The sequence below is a fragment of the Chionomys nivalis genome, chromosome X, assembly GCF_950005125.1.
Source record: "Chionomys nivalis chromosome X, mChiNiv1.1, whole genome shotgun sequence".
Taxonomy (NCBI): domain Eukaryota; kingdom Metazoa; phylum Chordata; class Mammalia; order Rodentia; family Cricetidae; genus Chionomys; species Chionomys nivalis.
The window spans coordinates 137,095,779-137,121,672 of record NC_080112.1 but is presented as its reverse complement, the minus strand read 5'-3'; the positions used below and the strand labels follow the sequence as shown (position 1 = coordinate 137,121,672).

The 25,894-nt window shown below is 34.9% G+C and overlaps 1 protein-coding gene across 5 annotated transcripts in view; it reads right to left on the bottom strand.

Annotated features, from left to right (window-relative positions):
- Window positions 1-25,894, bottom strand: part of Cnksr2 (connector enhancer of kinase suppressor of Ras 2) — a 224,482-nt gene that overhangs the window by 124,704 nt on the left and 73,884 nt on the right. For all 5 annotated transcript variants that reach the window (XM_057758962.1, XM_057758961.1, XM_057758965.1 and 2 more), the window contains exons 5-7: window positions 21,560-21,601; window positions 8,915-9,034; window positions 1,963-2,022 (exon numbers count right to left, since the gene is read on the bottom strand). In XM_057758962.1, the coding sequence (XP_057614945.1) occupies window positions 1,963-2,022; window positions 8,915-9,034; window positions 21,560-21,601 (222 nt within the window). The remainder of the gene's footprint in view (window positions 1-1,962; window positions 2,023-8,914; window positions 9,035-21,559; window positions 21,602-25,894) is intronic.

Sequence of the window (25,894 nt, the reverse complement as noted above, 5' to 3'; positions counted from 1 at the left end):
TTTTCTCCAGGTCTTATAAATAGATTTTAGTCTTATTTTCTAGTTAACTACCTATTAACAATTCATAAATCTTTATATGGCAATACACCCTTGTGTACTGTCTATATAGAATAATAAAACATATTAATCTATTAAAATTATTTGCTTGTACTCTGATATTACTCAGTAGTATCTATTAAAAACAGAAAAGAAAAATAATATGGTGAAAGAATCCAGAGAATAAAACACTACTTTTGAGTCCCAGGAATGGAATGTTTTTTAAAAGTCATTTTTGGTTATTCTGTGTTTTTGCTTTATGTTTGTGTTTGTTTGTGTGTGTGTGTATCTAGGCCACAGGTGGACATCAGGTAGTTGATGTCAAATTGCTTCACCACCTTATTCTTCCTTCCTAAAATATATCTATTTAATTTGTATAAGGGCAAGCATGTGTCTCGGTGGCATGTGTAGCAATCAGAGAACAAATCTGGGGTGTCAGTTATTTTCTTCTACTATGTAGCTTCCGGGGACAGAAAATTGATCATCATGCTGTATACCAAGTGCCTTTACCCACTGATCCATTTTACACGCCCTTTAAACCTTTTATTTTTGCATTTATTTAGTATGTGTGTAGTAGGGGAGAGGGAGGGCATCCACAGGTCATGCCATGGCTATGGAATTCAGCAGAAAACCTCAAGTGCATTGGTTCTAGGGCTCCAACTTGACAATACTTATTACATTTTTCCTTCATGTATCAAGTAAATAGTAACACTTGCTCACATAGTTGAGCCCTACATACTTTGTACTTCTCAAGGAAAACAAAACTAGTTTATCATATATATCCTTCCAATGCTCAGTGCCTTTCCTGGATCACAGCACAGATGCAGTGGGCTTGTTAAATGAGCAGGGAGTGCAGGAATGATCTAATGAGTGCACAGGAAATTAGAGAAGGATAGCAAACGTGTAGTGCTTAATGTCCTACTCAAGTTCAAATATGAAATAATTCACAACGCATATTTTACTGATTTTCATTGATGTTTCACTTTCAACAAGAAACCAAGAAAAGAAGTTAAATCAATAATAATTAGAGTTAATAGGTGAATTAACTACAGAAAATGGTGATTTCAAAGAAGAAAATATTGATAAAACACTGAGACAAATGATAACTGAAATTAACTTAATTCTACCACAGTATTCTTTAAAGAAACACAGCATAAACATTCAATTTGTCTGAATTTCTAAAAGAAAATAAGAACAAAATCAAAGTTCCTAACCTGTTTATGAAAGAAAAGAGAAATATGGGCTAATTAATGACTTTTTATTATTCAATTTCTATTATGCTAATCATGTTAATGACTGATTTAATGCATTTATATTTCTCTTTTCAGAGCATAGCTATACATTTCTGTGTGCACTATCCTTGCTCATTTGAATTTTACAACCTAGTATGTTGTGATAATCTTTTCCAATTTATAGTCAGAACACCTGTTAGAATCTTTTCATAAAGGAAGGATGTTCCTAGGATTCTGGGTCTGTGATAGAAGCTTTGAATTTAAATTTCTAGCAAGCTCTCAAAGTAGACTAATGGACGAATCTCACTGTTAAAACCATTCAGCTACGCCTCTATTTCATTGAGGTGAATTATGCTGCAAGTATCCAACAGCCTGACTGATGGGACGTTTCTCACGTCACTTTAGTTTCTTAAGATAACTCAACTAATTGACGATGGAAGTAGATTATTTTAGCTGTCATAATAACCTGGCATGAACCAGAAAGTACTTAACAAAGATAATTCTCTGGCTTAAAAAGGAAAGCATAGGAATTTCTCTAAGCCACTATTCTAGAGTAAATAAAATGAGTGAAATGCCAATGCATCCAGAATCTACTAATTTAATAAGTATTTTTAGATGTGTTCTTGGAACCAACATTTAACCTCAATCATGTGAAACACATAAATACTCAAATTGGAAATGTTTTAATACTTACATTTTCTGTGGTTCCAGTAATTACATGGAGGCCATCATATGTGGATTTAATATACATACCCTAAGAAAAAGACAGAATCAGAAAAAGTGAAGCAAGAGACATATTTTCAAACATAATAAAATGTAATTTTATTCACGAGTGAACGATGCTGTCTTAAAACTGGTAAGAAATTACCATGTGAATGTTCCAGTTTCTAAAGGATGTCTAAAGTAACTACTTGATAAGTTAAATTGCTTTACAGACACGAAATTTACCATGGTATTTCAATGCCCTGAACATAGTTGATTCTTTTTAAATCCATACTATACAACCTGTGGCAAAATAAAGATTACAATAGGAAATTCATTTTTTGCATATACATTATTGGCCTATTATACTTGTTATAATTTTACAATTAAAAGTAGACATCAAAAGAGATATTCTACCTGTGATTAACTGGAGGTGAAACATCAACAAAGTCTTACTTATATAAGTTTTGTTTTGTTAAATTGTAGCATCTGTATTTTATTTTGCAGTATTTTGTATTTTTATCATATACAAGCTTCATATATCTGATATACAAGCAATTTAGCAATAATCAACCACTAGCCAGAGGTGGCGCACGACTTTAATCCCAGCGCTCTGGAGGGAGAGGCAGGTGGATCTCTGTGAGTTCAAGGCCAGCTTGGTCTACAGGAGCTAGTTCCAGGACAGGCTTAGACAGAGTCCAAAGCTATGGAGAAACCCTATCTCAAAAAAATTAACCATTTACAGAAAAGTATACACTTAAGATTTATGTAATAAAGTCAATTTCTATGATATTATTTTCTCATAATTTTATGTTTAATATATATCTAGACACCGAAATAATCCTGTGATTTCAGTGAGAGGAAGAAAAAGAAAAATGAAGCAGAATAGTTAACTGTATGGAAGGACCAAGAAATGACTAGGTAGTTCTTTTATTCTAAAAAGTCATTTCAAAGTATCATATATAAAAAGTGTAATAGTTCTACAAAATTGTTGAGCCTGGATCTCTAAATGGGAAATGAAATGAATGTAATTTTAAAAGAAGGCTGTTTGTCAGTAAACTCTAGTTTCTTAAATGGAAGTTCACAGTTTAATAGAATAGTAAATAATAGCCCAAGCAGAAGTATACATGGAAATTAACTGACAAATTGGCTATATTGAGCTTTGGCTATAATAATATGGTAATATTTAACCTGATGCTGGTGAGGGTGTATGACCTACACACTTTTGAGTTAATATACATCCCATTATTTCTTAGAAAGCAAATATTATAATATTAAAAATCTTAGGAGAGAATGATTGGTACTGACACTTCTACCCTAGCTATTTAAAAGATATTATCAAATCAATAAAAGATCTTAAATAGTATTTGTAAGAGGTAAATACTACACTCTCTTTTAAAGTTTTCCACTAAAAGGTTGCGAGTAAATAAAGTGGGAAATGGCAGCAAAATAAACAAAAAACATTATTTCAACTAGAACACAATCCTCATCCACAATTCTCTATCTATCTATCTATCTATCTATCTATCTATCTATCTATCTATCTATCATCTATCTATCTATCTATCTATCTATCTATCTATCTATCTATCTATCTATCATCTAGACATCCATCCATCCATCTATCCACCAACCTATTTCCATCATCACTAGTAGCTATTACAATGTGCCTGGGCCTGTTTTAAGTATCTTATATTTATTTATTTTACACAAGTCTTTGTGGTGTAATTCGATTGACACTGTTTAAGAGTTAAGAAAACTAAAGCACAGAATGCCTGGAGAGTAAGTCTAAGGTGGTAAAGTCAGGTGTCATATCTGAATCCAGATACACTCTCAATCACTGAACCTCAAACTTTTGGAGTTATTTCCAGCAGAGTTAATGCACTTTTCTTATTAAAACATAATGCTTGGATATCGTAAAAATTAAAGCAGAAAACCATTAACTAATCTATATTAATTTTTGGTGATCCCAGGGATCAAGCCACAGGCTTCACTCATGATAGAAAAACTCTCTACCATTGAACTACACTCCTAGTTGTTGAAATCCAGTCTAAAGGTCTAAAAATAACCTTAGCACATATGTAGTATGCATAATGTAGTTGGAAAGTGTATCTAGGTTTGACACTGGATAGTTTACAAATGTGTTTCAAAGTCATTTTCTCCAATCATGATAAGTAGAGGTTGATTATTTTACTTTCCACAAATCTTTCAATATTGGGTGTATTGATTATGATTACTGGTATTTAAGACAAGTTTTCAATGATACTAGAAAGGTTATGGTCACAAAGAAAATCTAGTATACTAATAAAAGTGTTCTGAAAAGAAAATCAAATCCTGGGATGAAAAAAAATATGGCAATAATCTATGATTCAGGAATAAATATCTATGTGTAATTACGGCAGAAACTAGAAAATTATTAATGTAAATATTTATATAAAGAGAATGGTTGTACAAGCCTTCAGTTCCAGTATTGGGAAGACAGAGGTCAGCCTGGTCTACATATTGAGTTCCAAAACAGCCTGGAACTGTGAGATCCTGATTAAGATTTGGGTATAGATATATACATAGAGTTCAACTCTAAAGTTATTTCATAATCATGAACCAAGGGTTAGAAAGCACGATTTTAAAATGGCACAAGAATAAAGATTATTTATGTATTATTTCTAATCAATAAATCATTTGCCATAACTGCTTTTAATAATGGGAAATAGATTTATTTATCCTTTAATCTCTCTTTAGTAGTACCAATTAGAAAAAATGCCCAAAAGTAAATCAACAAAAGAAAGAGAAGAAGCAAATTGTTTGGATGAATTTGAAATTAATTATCTTTTCAATGATGAAGAGTTCACAGAAAATACACCTAATTATTGCTTCTCTCTGAGAAAGCACCAAATAGCAGGAGGATATATCATTCAAATAACATTGTTTTTCTGGAAATACAATGAATATTTGTCTTATATTTCATTAAAACCATCTTTCTTATTTTTTTTTTCCTTTTGGGCAACAATTAATTCTGGAGTTGACTTAACAGCTCCCTTTCCCATGCTCAGTTTGCTAGCTAAAATGTTTGTTTCACTTCATCTCCAAATGCCAGTTACGCAGTAGCAGTCAGAGCAGCCTTACAGTCAAGATGGTACAATAAGGCAGTTTTACAAGTTTGGGGGTAGCTCAAGCACCTCACAAGAGGAAGAAGCCTGAAGCCATGCTTCCAGAATGACGCCTTGAGGCCCCTACCCTCTATTCAACTCATAATCTCTTATCTATCACTCAGCTCTTAAATGTCCTAATAGATCTCATTTCCACATCTTCATTTTCTGCTAATCGTTGTTTTTTAAAGGCAAATCACATGGCCATGGCTTAATTACAACTAGGCACATGTGTTTGCAGTCTCTCCCCGTATTTGCCTTTTAGACATATCACATGGTTAAGCACTTACCGAATGCTGGTCAAATTCTCAAACTGATCTATTTTAAACATGACCTATGAAGGTTACTTAAAAGTGAGTGCATTTTAAAAAGCATCTTAAATAAGTCATGTAAAGCCTCTAATCTTCTGCAAACTTGATAAGACTCATAAGAAAGAAGTTCACCCTTAATTCTTTAAATTAATACTCAATATTTTAGGTTTTTCTTTCTCTCCCTGTGAAATAGCAACTCAGTTGAAGCATTGTCCACTGTCCTTTAAAAATGAGGTTCTTTAAGGAAAATTCAAACTCAAATTTAAGATTATTCTCTTAAGCTGCCTTTATCTCGCCTTAGCCATTCCAAATTTGGATATAAGATAATGAAAACAGGCCGGGCGGTGGTGGCGCACGCCTTTAATCCCAGCACTCGGGAGGCAGAGGCAGGCGGATCTCTGTGAGTTCGAGACCAGCCCGGTCTACAAGAGCTAGTTCCAGGACAGGCTCCAAAACCACAGAGAAACCCTGTCTCGAAAAACCAAAAAAAAAAAAAAAAAAAAAAAAAAAAAAAAAAAAAAAAAAAGATAATGAAAACAGTATTTGCCAGATACGTTTTGTTTAGATTTACCCCCTGCCTCTACTGGTTATTACTTAATGAAAGGCAATCAGTAAAATTTTTTGGTTCTCTTCTTACTTGCAAAATGAGAAAATTAATACTTATTCTATATGTTGTGAGGAAAATAAAAGGCAAAAAGAAAGTACTTCTAATACTTATCCTAATTTCTATTTTTTCCCTTTTCTCTGACAGTCATTTTCCAACCTATTTAAATTCATGTCCATTCCAAAGAGAAGATACAGACAACCTCGCTTTAAAACAATTTCTCCAGGGCTGTATGTTCATAGAGAAAATAAATTGTTCATAAAGTTCATGAACAATAAAGTAAAGTGAGTTTTAGCTCACTTCACATGCTTAGTGTTCCCGTGATTTTAGTGCCAATTAAAGGGAAAAATAGGTGCTTTTCTTCAAACACTACTATTAGAATCAGAGTCATAAAACTCATAGAACATCTAAAGATGATCTACTCCTGCCCCTATATTTTCTCTGTGACAAAATCAAGGCCACAGAAGTTAAATTTATTCTCCCACATCCCTAAGACTGCTCTCATATTTTATGTAAATATTTTTAATCCAGATTCACAAATTCTAAACTAATATAACGTATTAGTTCCTAATTTTCTACTGCACCCAGTATGCTAAGATCTTTCATTGACTACAATTGAAAGAGGAGATGGAGAAGGGAAAGTATTTAGTATTAGATATTTGAGGGTGTTTTATCTTCAAAAACAAAATTACTTTGGTAAAGATACCAAAAGGAGCACAGACATTCAGGAAGAAGTGACCTATTCATATGTTCAAAAGGTCTATGACATATCTGAGGGTATGGATCCTATCAAACATAGTATGTCTATATGTGTATACTGTTTTTCTTACACAATCATAATAATGAATTTTTATTTATAAATAAAATGAGATAAAAATAACTATTAGTAATATAAAAATTATGAATATATGCTGAAATAATGCACAAAGTATCATGTATTTTCAGTTTATTGGCTATAGGAATCATTTTCTGGTGTCTTAGCAGCATAAATAAACGTTGGGGCTATTTGTAAGCTGAATATGAGTTGATTGAGCGCAAGCTCTTGCAGTATTATGACTGTTAATTTAATAACCTCAATAGCTATTAAGTAGTTAGTGAGTGGGTATCATATATAGTTCGGCTAAGCTGGACAAAAGGATTACTCATGTCCTAGATGGGTTGGCATGAAATTTCAATCACACTATTTAGAATAGTATGCAATCTAAATTGTCTCCGAAATTTCCATTTAATATTTTAGGACTGCAGTTAATGATGTTAGTTGAAGCCACAGAAAGTAAACTTTAAAGGGGAAAATGCTGTAATGAGAATTCTAAATCATAAAGGATTCTCCATATAAACCTATACATATTTGAAATAAGCTTATAAACAAATTATAGCAAACTTAGATATAGTACTTATAACTTAGTATGATGTTGTGTAACCAGAATGCTATACTTGATTTTCATCTTTTCCAGAAATCACTTATAAAATCAAAAAATCCAAACTAAAACAAACAAACAAACAAACAAGCAAAAAAATGTAGAAACGATGGACACCCAGAATCAATTTGTCAACTAGCAGGATAAAGTTACTGTATAGAATGCATGAATGGCTTCAAACTAAATATCACTGGTGGTTAATAAAGGCTTTCTCCCCAAAATAGTTAAAACATAACTATACAAACACATACATGTGTGTGAAAAAAAGCACATTAAAAAGTTAAAATTTCCTCAGAGATCATTAAGAATATGTTTGCTTCCAAGATTTCTATTTTCCAGAATATTGTTATCTATGGGGAGAAAGTTTATAACACCATAGGATGAAATTAACATTTAATAAGTGGTAATGCTTACCAGTCAGTTTCTGCTTAGTGTGTCTGTGCCTTTCTCATTCATATCAATTTTATATAATTGCTTTCTACAGTTATATTTAAAAAGCTCTCCTTTGAGTTAAACTTATAATCAAGACGTTTTTAACCAACTGAACAAACTACTAACATAATGAAAATATATCAATGCACTTCATGAATATTAACTTAGTGGTAGCATTATCCAGTTGCTCATTCAATTCTTCTAACAAGAGATGTGAAAAATGGCAGAGATGCAATTCATATACATTATAATGTCTGGGGAGATGGCTCAATGGGTAAAGAGCTTGATAAGTAAGTATAAAGACCTGAGTTCGAGTTCCCAACACCCACACAAAATGCCAAACATGGTGAAACTTGCCTGTATCCCCAGAGCTGGAAGAGATACGAAGTATTGGGGTATCTGCTGGCTAGACTGGCTAGTGAGCTGGTCAGTCTATTAAGCTTTAGGTTTAGTGAGATAATCTTGTCTCAGTAAAGGAGAGAATAACTAAGGAGGGCATTCCATATTAAATCCAGGCCCCACATGTGCATACATAGCCATGCCTGCCCAGACACACATAAACCCATACACAAACACACATGCACTACACATGGACCCACAAACAAAATATGTGACTTTTCTCTAATTACTTACTCAAGCTGAAGGAAGATCTATTAAAACCAGAATGAATCAAAGTAAAACAAACCCAGAAAATACCTATTTGAATGACAGGTAACACTGTGCTTGTTGTAAAACTCTTAAATGTCCTTAAGATCAGGAATTTTAATTGGTGAAAGAATGCAATCAATGATTACTCAATCAAATAGGATAGTTCAGAATTCCCATTTCCTTTTTTCTCTTTTTATTGGTTGGTCTTTCAAAAGTGGTTTCAATGCCACCCTCTTCTACCTTGACCTCTACAGGAAACGAAAAGGAGAGGAGGGTGAGGATCTGTGGAAATTCCTAGACTTCTCTATCCCGAGGCTGCCTTCTTGCCCACATCTTTTGCTGTGTGCTGATGGATGATGGCTTTGATAAACATGGTATCCCTTACCAGCCCTTCACTCGGTTTAATGTTTGCCAGCTGAATCACTTCCAGGTGAGCCGACTGTGAAACCAGAGGATCTGATGACAGGGATATGATGTGGTCACACACTCCAGAAAGAGTTTTACACTGGAAAAGGAAAAGAAAAGTTATGGTAAACACATGTTGTAGTAACATACAAGTCACCACTTACTATGATTCTGGAGAGTTTTATTTTCTAGTACATGTTTGTGTGAAAATTAGTGCCGGTCCCTCAGAGCCATCAGCTGGCTCTAGATCTGGCTTACAGGCGATTGAGAACTAGGCAGTGTGCATACTGGAAACTAAACTCACTCTGATTCACTGAGTCATCTGTCCAGCCTCTAGTATAACTTTTTAAGGAGGGAAACATAAAGATGAGGAAATGTCAACTGGCATTTCATTTTTTAAAATTCTTATACAAAAGGTCACTAGAAACACATAATACACAAAGGTATCTATATTTTTAAAGTTAAGGATATATGAACTATATGTCCAGGTGACTAATCCAAGTTATAGTTAATGTATTATTTATATCATTTATTAACTAACAATTTTGATAATCTGAGAAACTCTTGATATTGAGGTTTAATTTAATTCAAATTATATTTAACTATATTCTAAATAATATTAAAATCTGGATTCTTTTATTTAATGATCAGAAACTTAAAGAAAATGATGCATTTGAAAGATGCATCACTTGTTTGGATAATTCTTTTTGCATTTTTCATGACTTTCTGGATCAAGTTTACCTCTGTATAGAACTTCTTACTTCCACCAGATGAAACTTGCAACAAGCTCAATCTGTTTCTTCACCCTTCGATCACCAGTCAGAAATTTACCTTCATTCCGAACCCTTCTGAGCTAGGGAACATTTATATTCCAGTCATTTTTAACTTTTCCCTGTACCCTACTTACCTACCGCTCACATCTGATCACTGCAAATATATCCTTATCTTATCTGAATGAGCATATATCAAATAAGCAGTTTTCTTCTTTACTGAAGGAGTTACTGTTTTGTGGGAAGCAAGGTATAATACTCCATCTCTGCTACATTTTACTTGTTCTACGGTGACTGCATTAGTTTTCCATGAAGGAGGTGATTCACTCTGTCTCACTGGGCTCTGCTTCCCTCCGCTACAGAAATTGTCAGGCTAAATTTGCTTCTGTAATGAGACTCATAATTTTTGCATCTGTTTTTCAAGACTACACTTTAATTGTGGTTATCAGCTCCTAAAGACAGACATTAGTCACCTAACACCAATACCCAGAGGAAAAATACGAGCCTGATATGAGGATAGATGTTTGTAATTACCCCACTGACAATGACTTTGTAAGCAAATTATATCTTTGAGACTGTATTTCTTCAAATAAAAAATTAAATGATGCAATGAAAACAGCCTTATAAAGTTTATAATATATATGATAATTATATTTAAAACAGTCCAATATAGCTAATATCCAAAGATAATAAACAAATACTTACTTGTCTTATCTATTGTTTTTCTTACCTGCAAAGTCCTCAGTCCTTACACATGAGATGAAATAACACACTATTCTTAATTCCATGACCATGCTATAATAAACAACAATTACACTGGCCAGTCTAGCTACATAACAATCATAGAAAGCTTATTATTTGCCCTCTTTCTGATATTAAGGTCTCAGGATACAATGAAAGTATTTACCCTGATAAACATTAGTGTTAATTGCCAACTTGACAATCTAGAATCACCTAGGATACTGGCCTAAGGTGTGTTTGTGGGGGATTATCTTGATTAATTAATTGAAGTAGGATGATATACCCATTATGGGTAGGATTATTGCCTGGGCAGAGAATCTTGGATTGTAAGAAACAGAGAGAACTAGCTGAACAATGACATGTATGCATTCATTACTGTTTCCAATTATGAATGTGCTATTACCAGCTCCATCAAGCTCTAGCTGCTGTGACTTTGCCCACAATGATGGACTGTAACCGGAACTGTGAGCTAAAATGAATCCTCTCTTCTGTGTCAGCCTCCACAGTGCTTGTAATGCAGTTGTAAACCACACCAGGTTTACATTATTATTTTAAAACTTAATCATATTTAAAACTACCCAAGATTGTATTTTAGAAAAAAACAGTAACCATAGGGAGATACACTAATATCTAATATTATTGCTAGCAGAAATTATTTGCAGAGTACCTACAAATGTTTGGTACAATGAAAATTACTTCATATTCATTCTCATTTATCGTTCTAACTTCCTGAAGTAGTAGATATTATTATAGCCAGCTGAACGGATGTAAGAATTAGGCTAAAAACAAGTCGTGGCTACTGATTTGGCAGAATGATCTAAATTCTTAATTATTGTGTTCACTTTGATTATTAGTTACTAACTCATGTCCAATTAGCTTCCCTTTGTATTGTTTTGTCTGCATTAGATGTATGTTAGATAACTCAATTAAAAACATAGTGAAAACCGGGAGGTGGTGGCGCACGCCTTTAATCCCAGCACTCAGGAGGCAGAGGCAGGAGGATCTCTGTGAGTTTGAGGCCAGCCTGGTCTACAAGAGCTAGTTCCAGGATAGCTAGGGCTACACAGAGAAACCTTGTCTGGAAACCCACTCCCCACCCCCGAAAAAAAAAAAAAGAAATCAACAAATGGCATACATGTGAAGTATATGATTTAATGCACCCATAATTTAAATAACTCAGGTTTACTTTCAGATACACAGAAAAGAGGGAAATGCTAATTACTGATATAAACATTTTTCATTTATAACAGTTTAGAGAACGGAGTATACATTTATTTTACTATTTGATTTGGATATTAAAATAATTGAATATAAATCTTGCCAGCATCTATTATTTTGTGATGAAATTTGTATAAAATATACACTGATTCAAATAATGGTGAGAATTCTAAATGGTAAATTTCATTTGGAAATATAAATATAATATTTAATGTCCAAGTGCTTGATATCTTTGTTGAAGGTGAAATTTTTTATTACATTTATTTGTGAGTATATGAGTACATGCACACACACACACATTTGTATACGATGGTAAGCATGTGGAATTCAGAGGACAACTTTTGGAAGTTTGTATTTTTTTTCCACTACGGCTCAAGATCAATTTGTCAGGCTTTCTGGAAACCATCTTTACCCACTGAGTGATTTTACTGGGCCCTGAGCTAGAGAGTCTATACTTCTACTTATAGTAGTACATCATGAAAATATAAGGTACAATCAACCATGGATAACTCCGAAAGAATAAAGTTCAGGAATAAAATTTAAACTGGGATTTAAAAGTTTTATTTCATATACATGTTCCATAACACTGGAAGAATTTATTTATATGAGTAAAGACAATTGAAAGACAATTTTAACTTAAAAACTAATGTAATAGAATAATAATTTCAATGTGATACCAAAATTATATCTATGTTCAGAAAGGATTGTTTCAAATTTCTTCAGAAATGGAAGAATGTATAAAGAAAGTATGGCACATCTACACATTAGAGTACTACTCTGCGGTAAAAAACAATGACATCTTGAATTTTGCATGGAAATGGATGGAAATAGAAAACACTATCCTGAGTGAGATAACCCAGACCCAAAAAGATGAATATGGTATCTATTCACTCATTAGTGGATTCTAGCCATAAACAAAGGACATTGAGCCTATAGTTCACGATCCTAGAGAAGCTAAGTAATACGGTGAACCCAAAGAAAAACATATATAGATTGCCGGGCAAAAGTTGGGAGCATGGGGGTGGGGGTGGAGTGAGGGAAGGGGAGAGGGGGAGAGAGAAGGGAGAATGTGAGGGTTGGGGAGAGCTTAGGGGAGTGGGATGGCTGAGATGGAGGAAGGACGAATATGAGGGCAGGGAAGAAGATATCTTAATTAAGGGAGCCATTTTGGGGTTGGCAAGAGGCTTGGCTCTAGAAGGGTTCCCAGGTGTCCACGGGGACTATGGGCAGTGGAGGAGAGGGTGCCTGAACTGACCTTGTCCTGTAGTCAGACTGATGACTATCTTGAGTATCTCCATAGAACCTTCCTCCAGCAACAGATGTAGATAGAGACAGAGACCCACATCAGAGCACCGGACTGAGCTCCCAAGGTCCAGTTGAAGAGCAAAAGGAGGGAGAATATGAGCAAGGAAGTCAGGACCACTAGGGGTTGGTCCACCCACTGAGACAGTGTGCCTGAGCTAATGGGAGCTCACCAACTCCAGCTGGACTGGGACTGAACGAGCATGGGATGAAACTGGACCCTCTGAATGTGGCTGACAATTGGGGCAGACTGAGGAGTCAATGATAATGGCACTGGGATTTGTCTCTACTGCATGTACTGGCTTTTTGGGATCCTAGTCTATTTGGATGCTCACCTTCCTAAGCCTGGATGGAGGGGGGAGGGCCTTGGACTTCCCACAGGGCAGGGTACCCTGCCCTCTCTTAGGACTGGAGGGGGAAGGAGGAAGAGTGAGTGGGGAAGGGAGAGGTAAGTGGGAGGAGGGGAGGAAGTGGAAATTTTGATTGGTATTATTTATAAAGTAATAAAAATTAATCTGCTGGGAAAAAAAGAAAACTACAGATACAAGTAAAGAAAAGACTTGTAAACTCATTCCTCTAAAGCCCCCAAACCCTCTTGTAATTTCTTTACGTTTCAAAATATGGTAGTGGAGAGAAAAGCTCAACAAGATTAAATGAATCTATCCTGACCACAATCATGCTGACATTAAAGCCATTCATATACTCAACAATCACAGAGAATATGCTATGTGAATTAAAGGCCAAATACAATGCTTATGGATTCCACAGCTTGGAGTAGTGTTTCTGGTAATTTATTTGGGGTTATAACCTTAGCATCACAAACATTAAGCATGTTACACTGTAGCTCCTGAAAACAGAGAAGTAATAACCCCTAAGACCTTATGAGTTAAAAATACTAATTCACAACTCACAGCAATCAAATCAACTTTCCTTCTAAATTCTTACACTGAAATGTATAGATCCTGACAATTATTGATAGCATCTACTCTGTCACTAAGGCTTCTAATTGTTGAAATCCTCATGGTCATAGACTTTCAATAAACATAACTGAACAGTTTTTGTTCAGTCTTTCTAAATGACACTTGGGGATCCTAAAAGGTCAAACAACCTGACAAGCTGACAGCGTTAAAGGCATAGTCAAAGCAAACCCCCATAAATCTTGATGCTCAATAAAGTATTTGTCCTCCCATGACATGCCAGCTCTTATAAAATAATGTTAGAGGTGGAAATATAGTATTCTACATTTAAATTTAAATGACCAAAAGAAATGTTTTCAAAATTATTCTCTCTTGATTACTAGTCTCTTTTTTGGTTTATTTAAAAATTTTTAAGTTCTTTGATTTGGTCTGGATTTACATTTAAATTGGTCATGTACTTGGGATTGATACAAATCACCACAAGCTCAGAGGCTTAAAATAACACACTTATTATTTCCCAGTTTCTGTGAGTTAGGAATCCAGATACTAGACCCAGTTCTTACTCTGCAGATGATGGCTTTGCAAGCCTGTCAGATGTCAACAGGGCTAAATATCCAAAAGATGGCTTAAGACGCAGAATTTGCTTTATGTTCATTTAGGTCATTGGTAGAATTCATTTCCCTGTGGCTATATTACTGAGCTTTTCATTTTCTTTCTTCTTGTTATCCAAGTATTATTGTTAGCTCCCAAGAGTTGCCCTCAGGTCCTGATTACATGGAACACTTCATAGGATACAGTAAGATAAGCTGTCTGGCTTTTGTCCAGTCAACAGATTTCATCTTCTTTGAGACATTTAAAAATGGCTTACAAGGTTAAGTTCACCAGAGATCATTTCTTCTTTTCTATGATTTAAGTCGAATGATAAAGGGTTTTAAACATATTTGAAAAAAAATCCCTTCACTTTTGTCATAGAACAAAATTTAGGCATGTAGAAGGAGAATTCATTGTATCTTCTGATCTCAACTACACTCAAGAATTGCTAATTATACGCCAGGAACATAGATCTCGGTGGCCATCTTAGATTCTTACCCCCCATAGATATGAATGGAAAACTATGAGTAGAAAGTCACTGAAATAATCTGCATTCATTTCTGAGTCACAGAATTGGACTTTTGTTCTCATAGAAGGGCAATCATATAAGACTGATGAAAAATTTGGGACTGAACCCCAGTTTACAACCCACTAGTTACATGATATTAGGGAAATTCCTTAATCCTTCTAAGTGTCTATGTTATGTCACACATAAAGATTTTAATAAAAATAAAAGACAGTATCTACTTCTCTGCATCACCATGCGGACACAGTCTAAGCTAGAAACCAGAACTAGATCATTTACCTGCTTTTTGTGTTCAGGAAGCAGTGGCAGGCATGTCTGTGGTGGGTCTCCAAGCAGATGACACTCAATAGAGCAGTGGTCTTGACCTGTGGGTCTTGACCCCTTTGGTTGAATGACCCGTTCATAGGGGTCGCATATCAGACATCCTGAATATCAGATATTTATATCATGGTTCACAACAGTAGTAAAATTACAGTTATGGAGTAGCAACAAAAATAATTTTATGGTTGGTCACCAAAACATGACGAACTATATTAAAGGGTCGCAGCATTAGGAAGGCTGAGAACCACTACAAAAGAGGGTATACTACTTTCTAGGCTCAAAGATGACAAAAATTTTGATGTATCAGTGAACTGAAAATGAAGTTATTAAGAAGGTGACTTAATATGTGTCAGTAGGAATTTATTAAATCTCAGCACCAAAGTTACTCTTCAGTGCCTTTTCTATGCTCATGAACTGGATGTTTACGCATTTCTGCCTTTACATTGGGCACAATATTATATTTTTTGTCAGTAGAGGGCACTGCAAGGATATTGCAGGAGGAAATAAGACTTCTTTTTCAGGTTCTCATGGGCTATACATTAAATTTTCTTGTTTTCAATTTAGGGTCTATGAGATATGCTCATTCTTTCGAGGATTCCAGATATTGTTCTGCTTCAACCACATACCTAAACCATTTATGCAAATCTCTCAGCAACTTTGCAGCTCTGCCTAGGTTCAGAGTTTGTCAACTTGAGGCTACCTTAATATGCTCTCCAGAACTCTTACTATAGCAACAGCCAAAATTTTTTTCTTTTTTCTTTCTTTTTTTTTTTTTTTAAACGGGTACTCTTAGGCTTCAGGAATGGTTTTCATGATTCCCTTTATATCATAACAGAATTCTTAGTATAGGTTAATAATTATTTGAATCAAACTTTTCTTGTTTAAGTTAGTGTGAAGTTTCCATTTCTATACTTACTCAATTATCTTGAAAATTAATTTTACAGCAACTTGGCTGTACTTTTAAAAATCTTGATCATACACAGAATGGTACCAGATGAAGATTATCCTCAAACTCATCACTTATGTGGCCAGTTGCTTTCACATGATTTTGTGAGCTTATCATAAAATAGCTTTGGCATTTAGACCTAAGATATTACAGCTAGTTCAATTCCTCAAGTTAATTAGAAAGGCTAATTTAAGCTTGTTCACAGAGATGAAGTGTCAGACTGGAGTCAGGACATGATTTATTTATTTATTTTACCACTCATCAGTGCCCTTTCTAGTTACATTATGATGGTACTCAATATAAACAAATCCTTTATGAAGACAATGATTATACCCTTAGATTCAGTCCTTTTGGTATGGGTAACAGTTATAGAAGAGTTAATTTTAAAAAAGATTTATTTTTATTTTATGTTATATGAGTGTTTTGCCTGATTGTATGTCTGTACAACATGAATGTGCCTGGCACCCAAGAATGCCAGAAGAAGGTATTGAATCCCTTGGAATTAGGGTTACAGATGATTGGGAACTACAGTATAGGTGCTGGGACCCAAACCTAGATCCTCTGTAAGAGTAGCAAGTACTCTTAACTCTTCAGCCATCTCTTCAGGCCAAGAGATTAAAATAAGATTAAAATAGTTTATAATGTTAATAATAACCAAAGTGTCAAAATCCAATACAAACTCCAGAAACCAATTTCTGGCTCAGTAATAGTGTTACCATGTATCTTTAGGTTGACTACAAGGTGTGAATTGGGGCCAAGTTAGCAGGATTACTTACATTAACTGTAATATATGTCAAGCAGCCTCCTAGTGCTTTTCATCTAAAAGAACTCAGTATTAGAAATCATATTAATGAGAATAACTAGAACTTACATGCCTGAGTGCAATAGTCACACTGGAATTTTTTTTTAAAAGAAACATACTTACTAGTTTTAATCCTTCTGTGTTTTCATAGCCTCACACTGGAATTTCAAGCATACAGAAATTCAATTTACATTTAGAACAAGATAGCAGCTTTAGGAGAGGATTCTGGGTTATAATTGATAAAAGCTGCTTTTTCACACATCAGAGAACTTCTGAAGATCAATATAAAATGATATGAATTTGAAAGTCATTAGCATTCTACTGAATTCAAGAAAGCTCTAGAGATTAAATATCATCACTTTTATTCCACTGTGAGACATGCTGTTACATGGGATCATCAGCAGCAGAAGGCTGTTTAATAATATATCATATCAATGTGAGGACAAAGGCTGAAATGAGCTCTTCACATCCTTTGGCAGGCTCCCCTCTTATATCCAACTATTGACCTTGTGAACTTTAGTCTAGACAGCAGAGAATGCACAAGAATCCCAGACCATTGCCATTGTTCTTCAGTTCTCAGTAGTCCTCATTGTCCACAATGGCAATGGGTTCTTGTTCCTATTGCACGTAATGGCTTTGTGGGAGCCCAGGTAGTTTGGATGCTCACCTTACTAGACCTGGATAGAGGTGGGTGGTCCTTGGACCTCCCACAGGGCAGAGAAACTTGCTTGCTCTTTGGGCTGAGGAGGGAGGAAGACTTGATTGGGGGAGGGGGAGGGAATGGGAGGTGGTGGCGGGGAAGAGGCAGAAATCTTTAATAATTAAATAAATTAATTAATATAAAAAAAAAGAATCCCAGACCAGATGAATTTTTGGAAAAATCAATAAATTTGCCGATATGAAAACTTACACAAAACATTTATGAAGTAAAACAAATACTTAACATGCAGAAAGTAGTCAACATTTATTACTAAAGTTAAATAAAAGTGAGTAAAATAGGTTGGGGAGGAGATAAATCACAAAGACTACGGAGAAAGAGGGGAGTGAGGTATAAAAGCATGGAACTAAAGAAAGTCCCAGATACTCTGATGCCATTTTAACATATAAAACAAGGGTGCCAGCAAAGCAAAGCAGATGGTCCCCAACATTTCAAGGAACATGTAATACAGAAAGGGCCGCACTGGAAAAAATTTTAGACTTATAAGAAAATGTTGATCACTCCAGTATATACTACATCAATTATCTGAAATGTGTTTCACGGTCTCATTCAGTTTTGGCAACTGGATCTAATGCAAATCCCCCAAATCCCAGGTAGGAATGGGATGGCAGTTGTCAAAGAGGAAGGAAATGATCAAGTGTGGAAAGCTATAATACCTTAGGAATTCCTTAAGGAAATATAGTCATCGTTGTGCCCTTTAACACACCTGGAAAACTAGAGAGTTAAGCAAAGTTATGAGTCTATTCTTAAATTAGGTCAATATGTAAGGATTAGCTTTTTAAAAGAAAGAGAAAGGAAATGTGTTCTAATACACTATAATATTAAAATAATCCTACCTCATGAAGTAGACTTATTAAGCTTGTTTAATGTCCACAATAAGAGTCAACAGAACACTGCCTATTTTTTAAAAAGATACCATATTATAAAGAAGGCATGTACTATAAACAGAGACCACCAAGTGAGCTAAGACAAATGATTGTAGTAAAAGTAACCAAACAGAAATAGAAGTAAGAGCACACTAAAATCATTAAAATGATAATCAGATGTGAAAGATAATGAGACACAAAGTGAGCTTCGATAGTACATAGTACTTCGATTTTCATATTTGGAAAATGGAAATATGAGAGAAAGCTTTTAGAAGACAGGTTTCAGTTCTCGTCACTGTTTCTAAGGAAGAAAGCAATAATAAAGGCTATAATAGAATAATTTTGGACTAGAAATTTGCTCTTGTTACTTACACATTTTTTTTTTAATGAGAGGGTCTCACTTCTGACATTCTTGGGAACTCACTATACAGAAGAGGTTAGGCATGAATTCACAGACTTCTGCCTACCTCTGCCTTCCAAGTGTTGGGATTAAAGGTGTAAGGCACAACGTCCATCTCTCTTTATGCAAATCTTGGTTTCAATCATATCAGAATATTTTATGTAATCCAAAATACTATAAAATCTGATTTGCCATTCAGAGACCTATGAATTTTTCTTCTTAAATCATCATAAAAATTTTCAATTACAGGATCAAGAAGGTCTCCTAGAGATAAGTTAGCACAGTACTGGATAGTTTTTTTTTTTTTTAGTGTTTCTTCCAGAGTCATTTAACCCATTAAAAACAGATTTTGTCTTAGAAGTCTCTTCTTGAGCTTATAAACTACTATGATTTCTTATTCTGTTATAAATGAACATTTCTCTATTCCTTCAAAAAGCCCACTATTTCTTTTTACTGTGTCAACAATAGGCATTTTCTCTGCTGTATTAAAAATGTCATCTTGATTGTAACTATTATCATGATCATCTTGATTCAGAACCATTTTGACTATTTTATTACCAGTCAATGAATGAACAACTAGAGTCTCAATGATGATATAATCTTTTATATCCACTTCAATGAATATTTTCATTTTCCCATAGGCAGAAGCTTTATCACAACAAATCTTGAAAATTTTCATGCTGAGTCATGCTTTAAACTTCTGCACCTAGCTTAGGAAATACAGTTCCTTTTAAGTTTCAGTTCATTGAGGTAGATCAGCCCTTGTTTCATCATAATGAGCACAGTAATTGGAAGGTGCTGATAGTAATGTAGCGGCTCCGCTATTTAAATACATAACTTGAGATTTCCAGTCTTTAATTTATGTGGCATTTTGTTCAGCATTTTAGCACAGTACTTCAACAGTTCACCCTTCTGTTTCTCTATGTCATATAGTGGTCATTGCAATACCACATCCTTCTGGAGAAGTTTTGTACTTTACACTGCTGTCCATTTTTTCAACAGTTTACATTCCGTATTATAGATAAACGTATCTTTATCTTTTTTCACCCTGACACAAACAGATTATCTACAGACATTTTGGGGTATTTTTAGCAATATCTTTATATTACAGAAGGAATAAACAAAATTAAAGCAAGAAATGAACAACTGTAAGTACTGCCCACAAGTCTCATGTGAAACCTGTGGCTGGCCTGCACATAGGCCAGTTCATTATTCTTTGTAGCTATTCTTGCATTAGCTACATGAAAAAGATATAGCAAAGCTGTTGGTGAGGTCTGAGAGAGTCATCTTTTCCTTGGTGATGTTGGATTAGTTGTGTTGTGAGCCTCAATTTTGAATGGGCCCCATCATATGAGGTCAGATATGGAATTTTCCATTTACAATGTCAGCAGCTTCAGAAATGTGGTCAAAAAGTTTAGATTTTGGAGTAGGTGAGATGGCTCAGTGAGGAAAAAGCATTTGCCGCCAAGCCTGATGACCTAAATTTGAATTCTGGAACACACATTGTAGGAGAGAAGCCACTCCTACAAGTTCCCTCTGAACTCCGCATGTGTGTGTGTTACATGTATATACGTGCATACACCAGTTTCATATTCTGAATGAAATTCATGATTACTACTTAACCTATAATATGCTTATAAAATTTAAACTAATGCTTGGAAGACACACACACACACACAAACACATATAATATTATTTCCTTCCTGTTCTCCAGAGCCTATGGATAGCAGTACTTAAAAAGAGTTAGGGACAGTTATTTTTTTCTTCCTAGGCTAAAATAGAGAAGAGTACATCAATTGTTCTTTCCTGAGATCATCCTAAAGAAAGGGCAAAAGTCATCAAGGTGTTTACTAACAACAAGAGATACCTTTTCTCTGAGTATAATATAACAACACCACACTTCTCATAATAAAATATTAGCAAACTTCCAATCAGATTGTCCTCTGATCTCTACATGCATACTGTGGCATGTATTCATATCTTCCCCATCATCAACAAAATGAATAAATGTAAAAAAAGTAACCAAAGAAATGAATGGATTTAACAAATAATGACAAATTTCCAGATAGATTAGTTCTTGAGTATAAGATCAGAGCAAGGAAGTTTGATTTTCTTAGGAAATATCTCATCCAAATGAATATAGCGATATTCTATATTCTATATTTTTTCTACTCCCACTGTAGAAGAAAATATCTTGTTCTGGTATATTTTTAAAATAATAAATTACTGAGAAAAGTTCTACTTTCCAATTCTGTTTGCAAGATTATTTTACTCAAATCTTGCCTCATAATATTCAAATATTAGATCAGTGCATTTTTTCTATTAGCTAAAACAAGTTGACTATAACTAACATGTTTTGATTCTTTTAGGTTTCCTAAAATGTATACTTAACTAAAGTAAGTTAGTTGATCTTTTTTTATTATGCATTACTTTTTTCAAGCCATATTCTTTTAATTGCTAAGTAAATATTACCTAATGGAGATAAAAATACATCCAAATCTACTTACCACATGAAGAATTTTATTCTCAGTTTCATATACAGTGCAATCCTGAAAACAAGAACAAATATTATGTTCAAAAAATTAATATACATTTTAAAGTATGTTTTTAGAAATTGTACTAAGAAAAATTCTTGACATTCCATGCAAAAACTCAAATAAGAATGAGAAAAATCTGGAAATTTTACTTTCTTTTAACCCAAGTAGAACCAATGGTAAGGTTAGATGGTCAGTTACTTTGTCTTAAGTATATTTTCTAATTTCACTAATTTTAAGCACATACAACAAGGGGCAATAATGTTAAGATTACTTTTGGAAACATTTACAAAATTATTAGAGATTTTCTATCTAAAATTTTTACCCATGATAAGTAAATCTGTCAAAATATCTCCAAGATTTTAAACATTGATTTACTATGGTTGACCATTAAGAATACACTAACATTTATTTCAATATTCATATCAAAATCTCATACTTGTATATTTTTAATTACTCAAACTATCAAATTTACTTTCAATTATATATTTAAAAATAACAGGTTTATAGGTCTTACATAAATTTGTTTTTTTTTTTTGTTTTGTTTTGTTTTTTGGGTTTTTTTTGGCTTTTGAGACAGGGTTTCTCTGTGGCTTTGAAGCCTGTCCTGGAACTAGCTCTGTAGACCAGACTGGTCTCAAACTCACAGAGATCCGCCTGCCTCTCTCTCCCTGGGATTAAAGGCGTGCTCCACCATTGCCCGGCTTCTTACATAAATTTGAATTTCTGAAATTGTAAAAAAAAATTTTAGCCTTAGTCCCTGGCTCATTGGGGCATCCAGGAGTTCCTGTGTAGGGGCCGAGAAGTTTCATCGGGACGGGTGAGTGTGTGCTATCCTGGGGCGGACTGTCCCGGTAGAGAGCACAAACGCCCCTACACTAAGGCTACCCAACCAGAGCAGTGAGTGCCTGCCTAGTGGGCAGGCCTCAGCAACCCCCGAAAGGGAGCACAGGCACCTCCAGCTTGTACTGCAGTGTCGCCTGTGTTCTACTGGACCCCGCCCTACACCTTGCATTCGGCCTTCTTTCCGCGGTTCATTGGAATACCAGGCATCCATGTTTTGGTGTTGAGGAGTTCACCTGGAAGGGAACGGTTCCTGCCCCTACACTGAGGAGATACACCTAGAGAGTTAGTCACAGCAAAGACTGGTCCAAGACATCAGGCCTCTCCTGGCTCCATTTGAAGGAAAAGATGGGCAGGCGCCAATGCAAGAATTCCCCCAACAACTTGAAAGGCAACGTGACATCACCAGGATCCAGGAATCCCGAAATGAGAAGTCTATACCCTAATCCAGAAGAATTAGAAGAATTCGACTCAAAAGTGAATTTTATGAAAATAATAGAGGACCTTAAACAGGAGGTGAAAAACTGCCACAACCAATTAGAGATTACAAACAAAAAGGTAGAGGAAATGAATAAATATCTCAAAGATACCCAAGAAAACCAAGAGAAACAAGAAAAAATAATCAAACAGGTAAGGGAAACGGTTCAAGACTTGAAGAATGAAGTGGAAGTAATAAAGAAAACACAAACCGAAGGAAGGATGGAGATGGAAAATTTGAATAAACGAACAGGAACTACAGAGACAAGTACCACCAACAGATTACAAGAGATAGAAGAAAGAATCTCAGACACTGAAGATACCATAGAGAAAATAAACACTCTCATCAAAGAAAACAGCATAACCAACAAATTCTCATCACAAAACATTCAGGAAATCTGGGACACAATAAAAAGACCAAACCTAAGAATAATAGGGATAGAAGAAGGAGAAGAAGTACAGCTCAATGGTCCAGAAAATATATTTAATAAAATTATAGAAGAAAATTTTCCCAACCTTAAGAAAGATATTCCTTTGAAGGTCCAAGAAGCATACAGAACACCAAATCGACTGGATCAAAAAAAAAAATCTCCTCGTCATATAATAATCAAAACACAAAACATACAGAATAAAGAAAGAATATTAAGAGCTGCAAAGGAAAAAGGTCAAGTTACCTATAAAGGTAAACCTATCAGACTTACACCTGATTTCTCTATGGAAACCATGAAAGCCAGAAGGTCCTGGATAGATGTACTGCAGAAACTACGAGACCATGGATGCAAGCCCAGACTACTATACCCAGCCAAGCTTTCGTTCACTATAAATGGAGAAAACAAAGTTTTCCAGGATAAAAACAAATTTAAACAATACGTAGCCACAAATCCAGCCCTTCAGAAAGTAATTGAAGGAAAATCACAAACCAAGGAGTCCAACAATGCCCACAATAACTCAGACATCTAATGACCCTTCACCAGCACAACTTGAAGAAGGGAAACACACAAACTCTACTACCAAAGGAAAGAAAGAAAGAAAGGAAAAATGACCGGAGTTAACAACCACTGGTCATTAATATCACTTAATATCAATGGACTCAACTCACCTATAAAGAGGCACAGGCTAAGAGATTGGATACGAAAACAGGATCCAACATTCTGCTGCTTACAGGAAACACACCTCAACCACAAAGACAGACATCTACTCAGAGTAAAGGGCTGGGAAAAGGTTTATCAAGCAAACGGACCTAAGAAACAAGCAGGTGTGGCCATACTAATTTCTAAGAAAGTTGACTTCAAACTTAAATCAATCAGGAGAGATGGAGAGGGACATTTTCTACTCATAACAGGAACAATTCATCAGGATGAAGTCTTAATCCTGAATATCTATGCCCCTAATATAAAAGCACCCACTTATGTAAAAAAAAACGTTACTAAAACTCAAGGCAGTCATCAAACCACACACACTAATAGTAGGAGATTTCAACACTCCTCTCTCACCAACGGACAGGTCAATCAGACAGAAACCTAACAGAGAAATAAGAGGATTAAGGGAGGTAATGAATCAAATGGACTTAACAGACATCTATAGAACATTCCACTCAAATAGGAAAGAATATACGTTCTTCTCTGCAGCTCATGGAACCTTCTCGAAAATAGACCAGATACTCGGTAACAAAGCAAACTTACACAGTTACAAAAAAATATCGGTAACCACCTGTGTCTTATCAGATCACCATGGATTAAAGTTAGAATTCAACAACAATGCTATCCCCAGAAAGCCTATGAACTCATGGAAACTGGACAGTCAACTATTGAACCACACCTGGATCAAGGAAGAAATAAAGAAAGAAATTAAAGTATTTCTTGAATTCAATGAAAACGAAGACTCAACATATTCAAACCTATGGGACACTGAAAGCAGTGCTAAGAGGAAAGTTCATAGCACTAAGTGCCCACTTAAAGAAAACGGAGAAAGCACACATTGGAGACTTAATAGCCCACCTGAAAGCTTTAGAAAAAAAAGAAGCAGACTCACCTAGGAGAAGTAGAAGACTGGAAATAATCAAATTGAGGGCTGAAATCAACAAAATAGAAACACAGAAAACAATCCAAAGAATCAATGAAACAAAAAGCTGGTTCATGGAGAAAATCAATAAGATTAATAAACCCCTATCCAAACTAATCAAACGGCGGAGAGAGAATACGCAAATTAACAAAATCAGAAACGAAAAGGGAGACATAACCACAGACTCAGAGGAAATTCAGAGAATCATTAGATCTTACTACAAAAACCTGTATGCCACAAAATTGGAAAATGTTATAGAAATGGACACTTTTTTAGATAAGTACCATATACCAAAGTTAAACCAGGACCAGGTGAACAATCTAAATAGACCTGTTAGTCGCGAAGAATTAGAAGTTGTTATAAAAAACCTCCCCACCAAAAAAAGCCCAGGTCCAGACGGCTTCAATGCAGAATTCTACCAGAACTTCCAAGAAGACCTAATACCTATACTCCTTAAGGTATTTCACAATATTGAAACAGAGAAGTCATTGCCAAATTCCTTTTATGAAGCTGAAGTTACTCTGATACCAAAACCACACAAAGACACAACCAAGAAAGAGAACTACAGGCCAATCTCACTCATGAACATCGACGCAAAAATACTCAATAAAATACTGGCAAACCGAATCCAAGAACACATTAGAAAAATTATCCATTATGATCAAGTAGGCTTCATCCCAGAGATGCAGGGCTGGTTCAACATACGAAAATCTATCAATGTAATCCATCATATAAATAAACTGAAAGTAAAAAACCATATGATCATTTCATTAGATGCTGAAAAAGCATTTGACAAAATTCAACATCCCTTTATGATAAAGGTCTTAGAGAGATTAGGAATACAAGGGTCGTTCCTAACTATAATAAAAGCTATTTATAGCAAGCCGTCAGCTAACATCAAATTAAATGGAGAGAAACTCAAAGCTA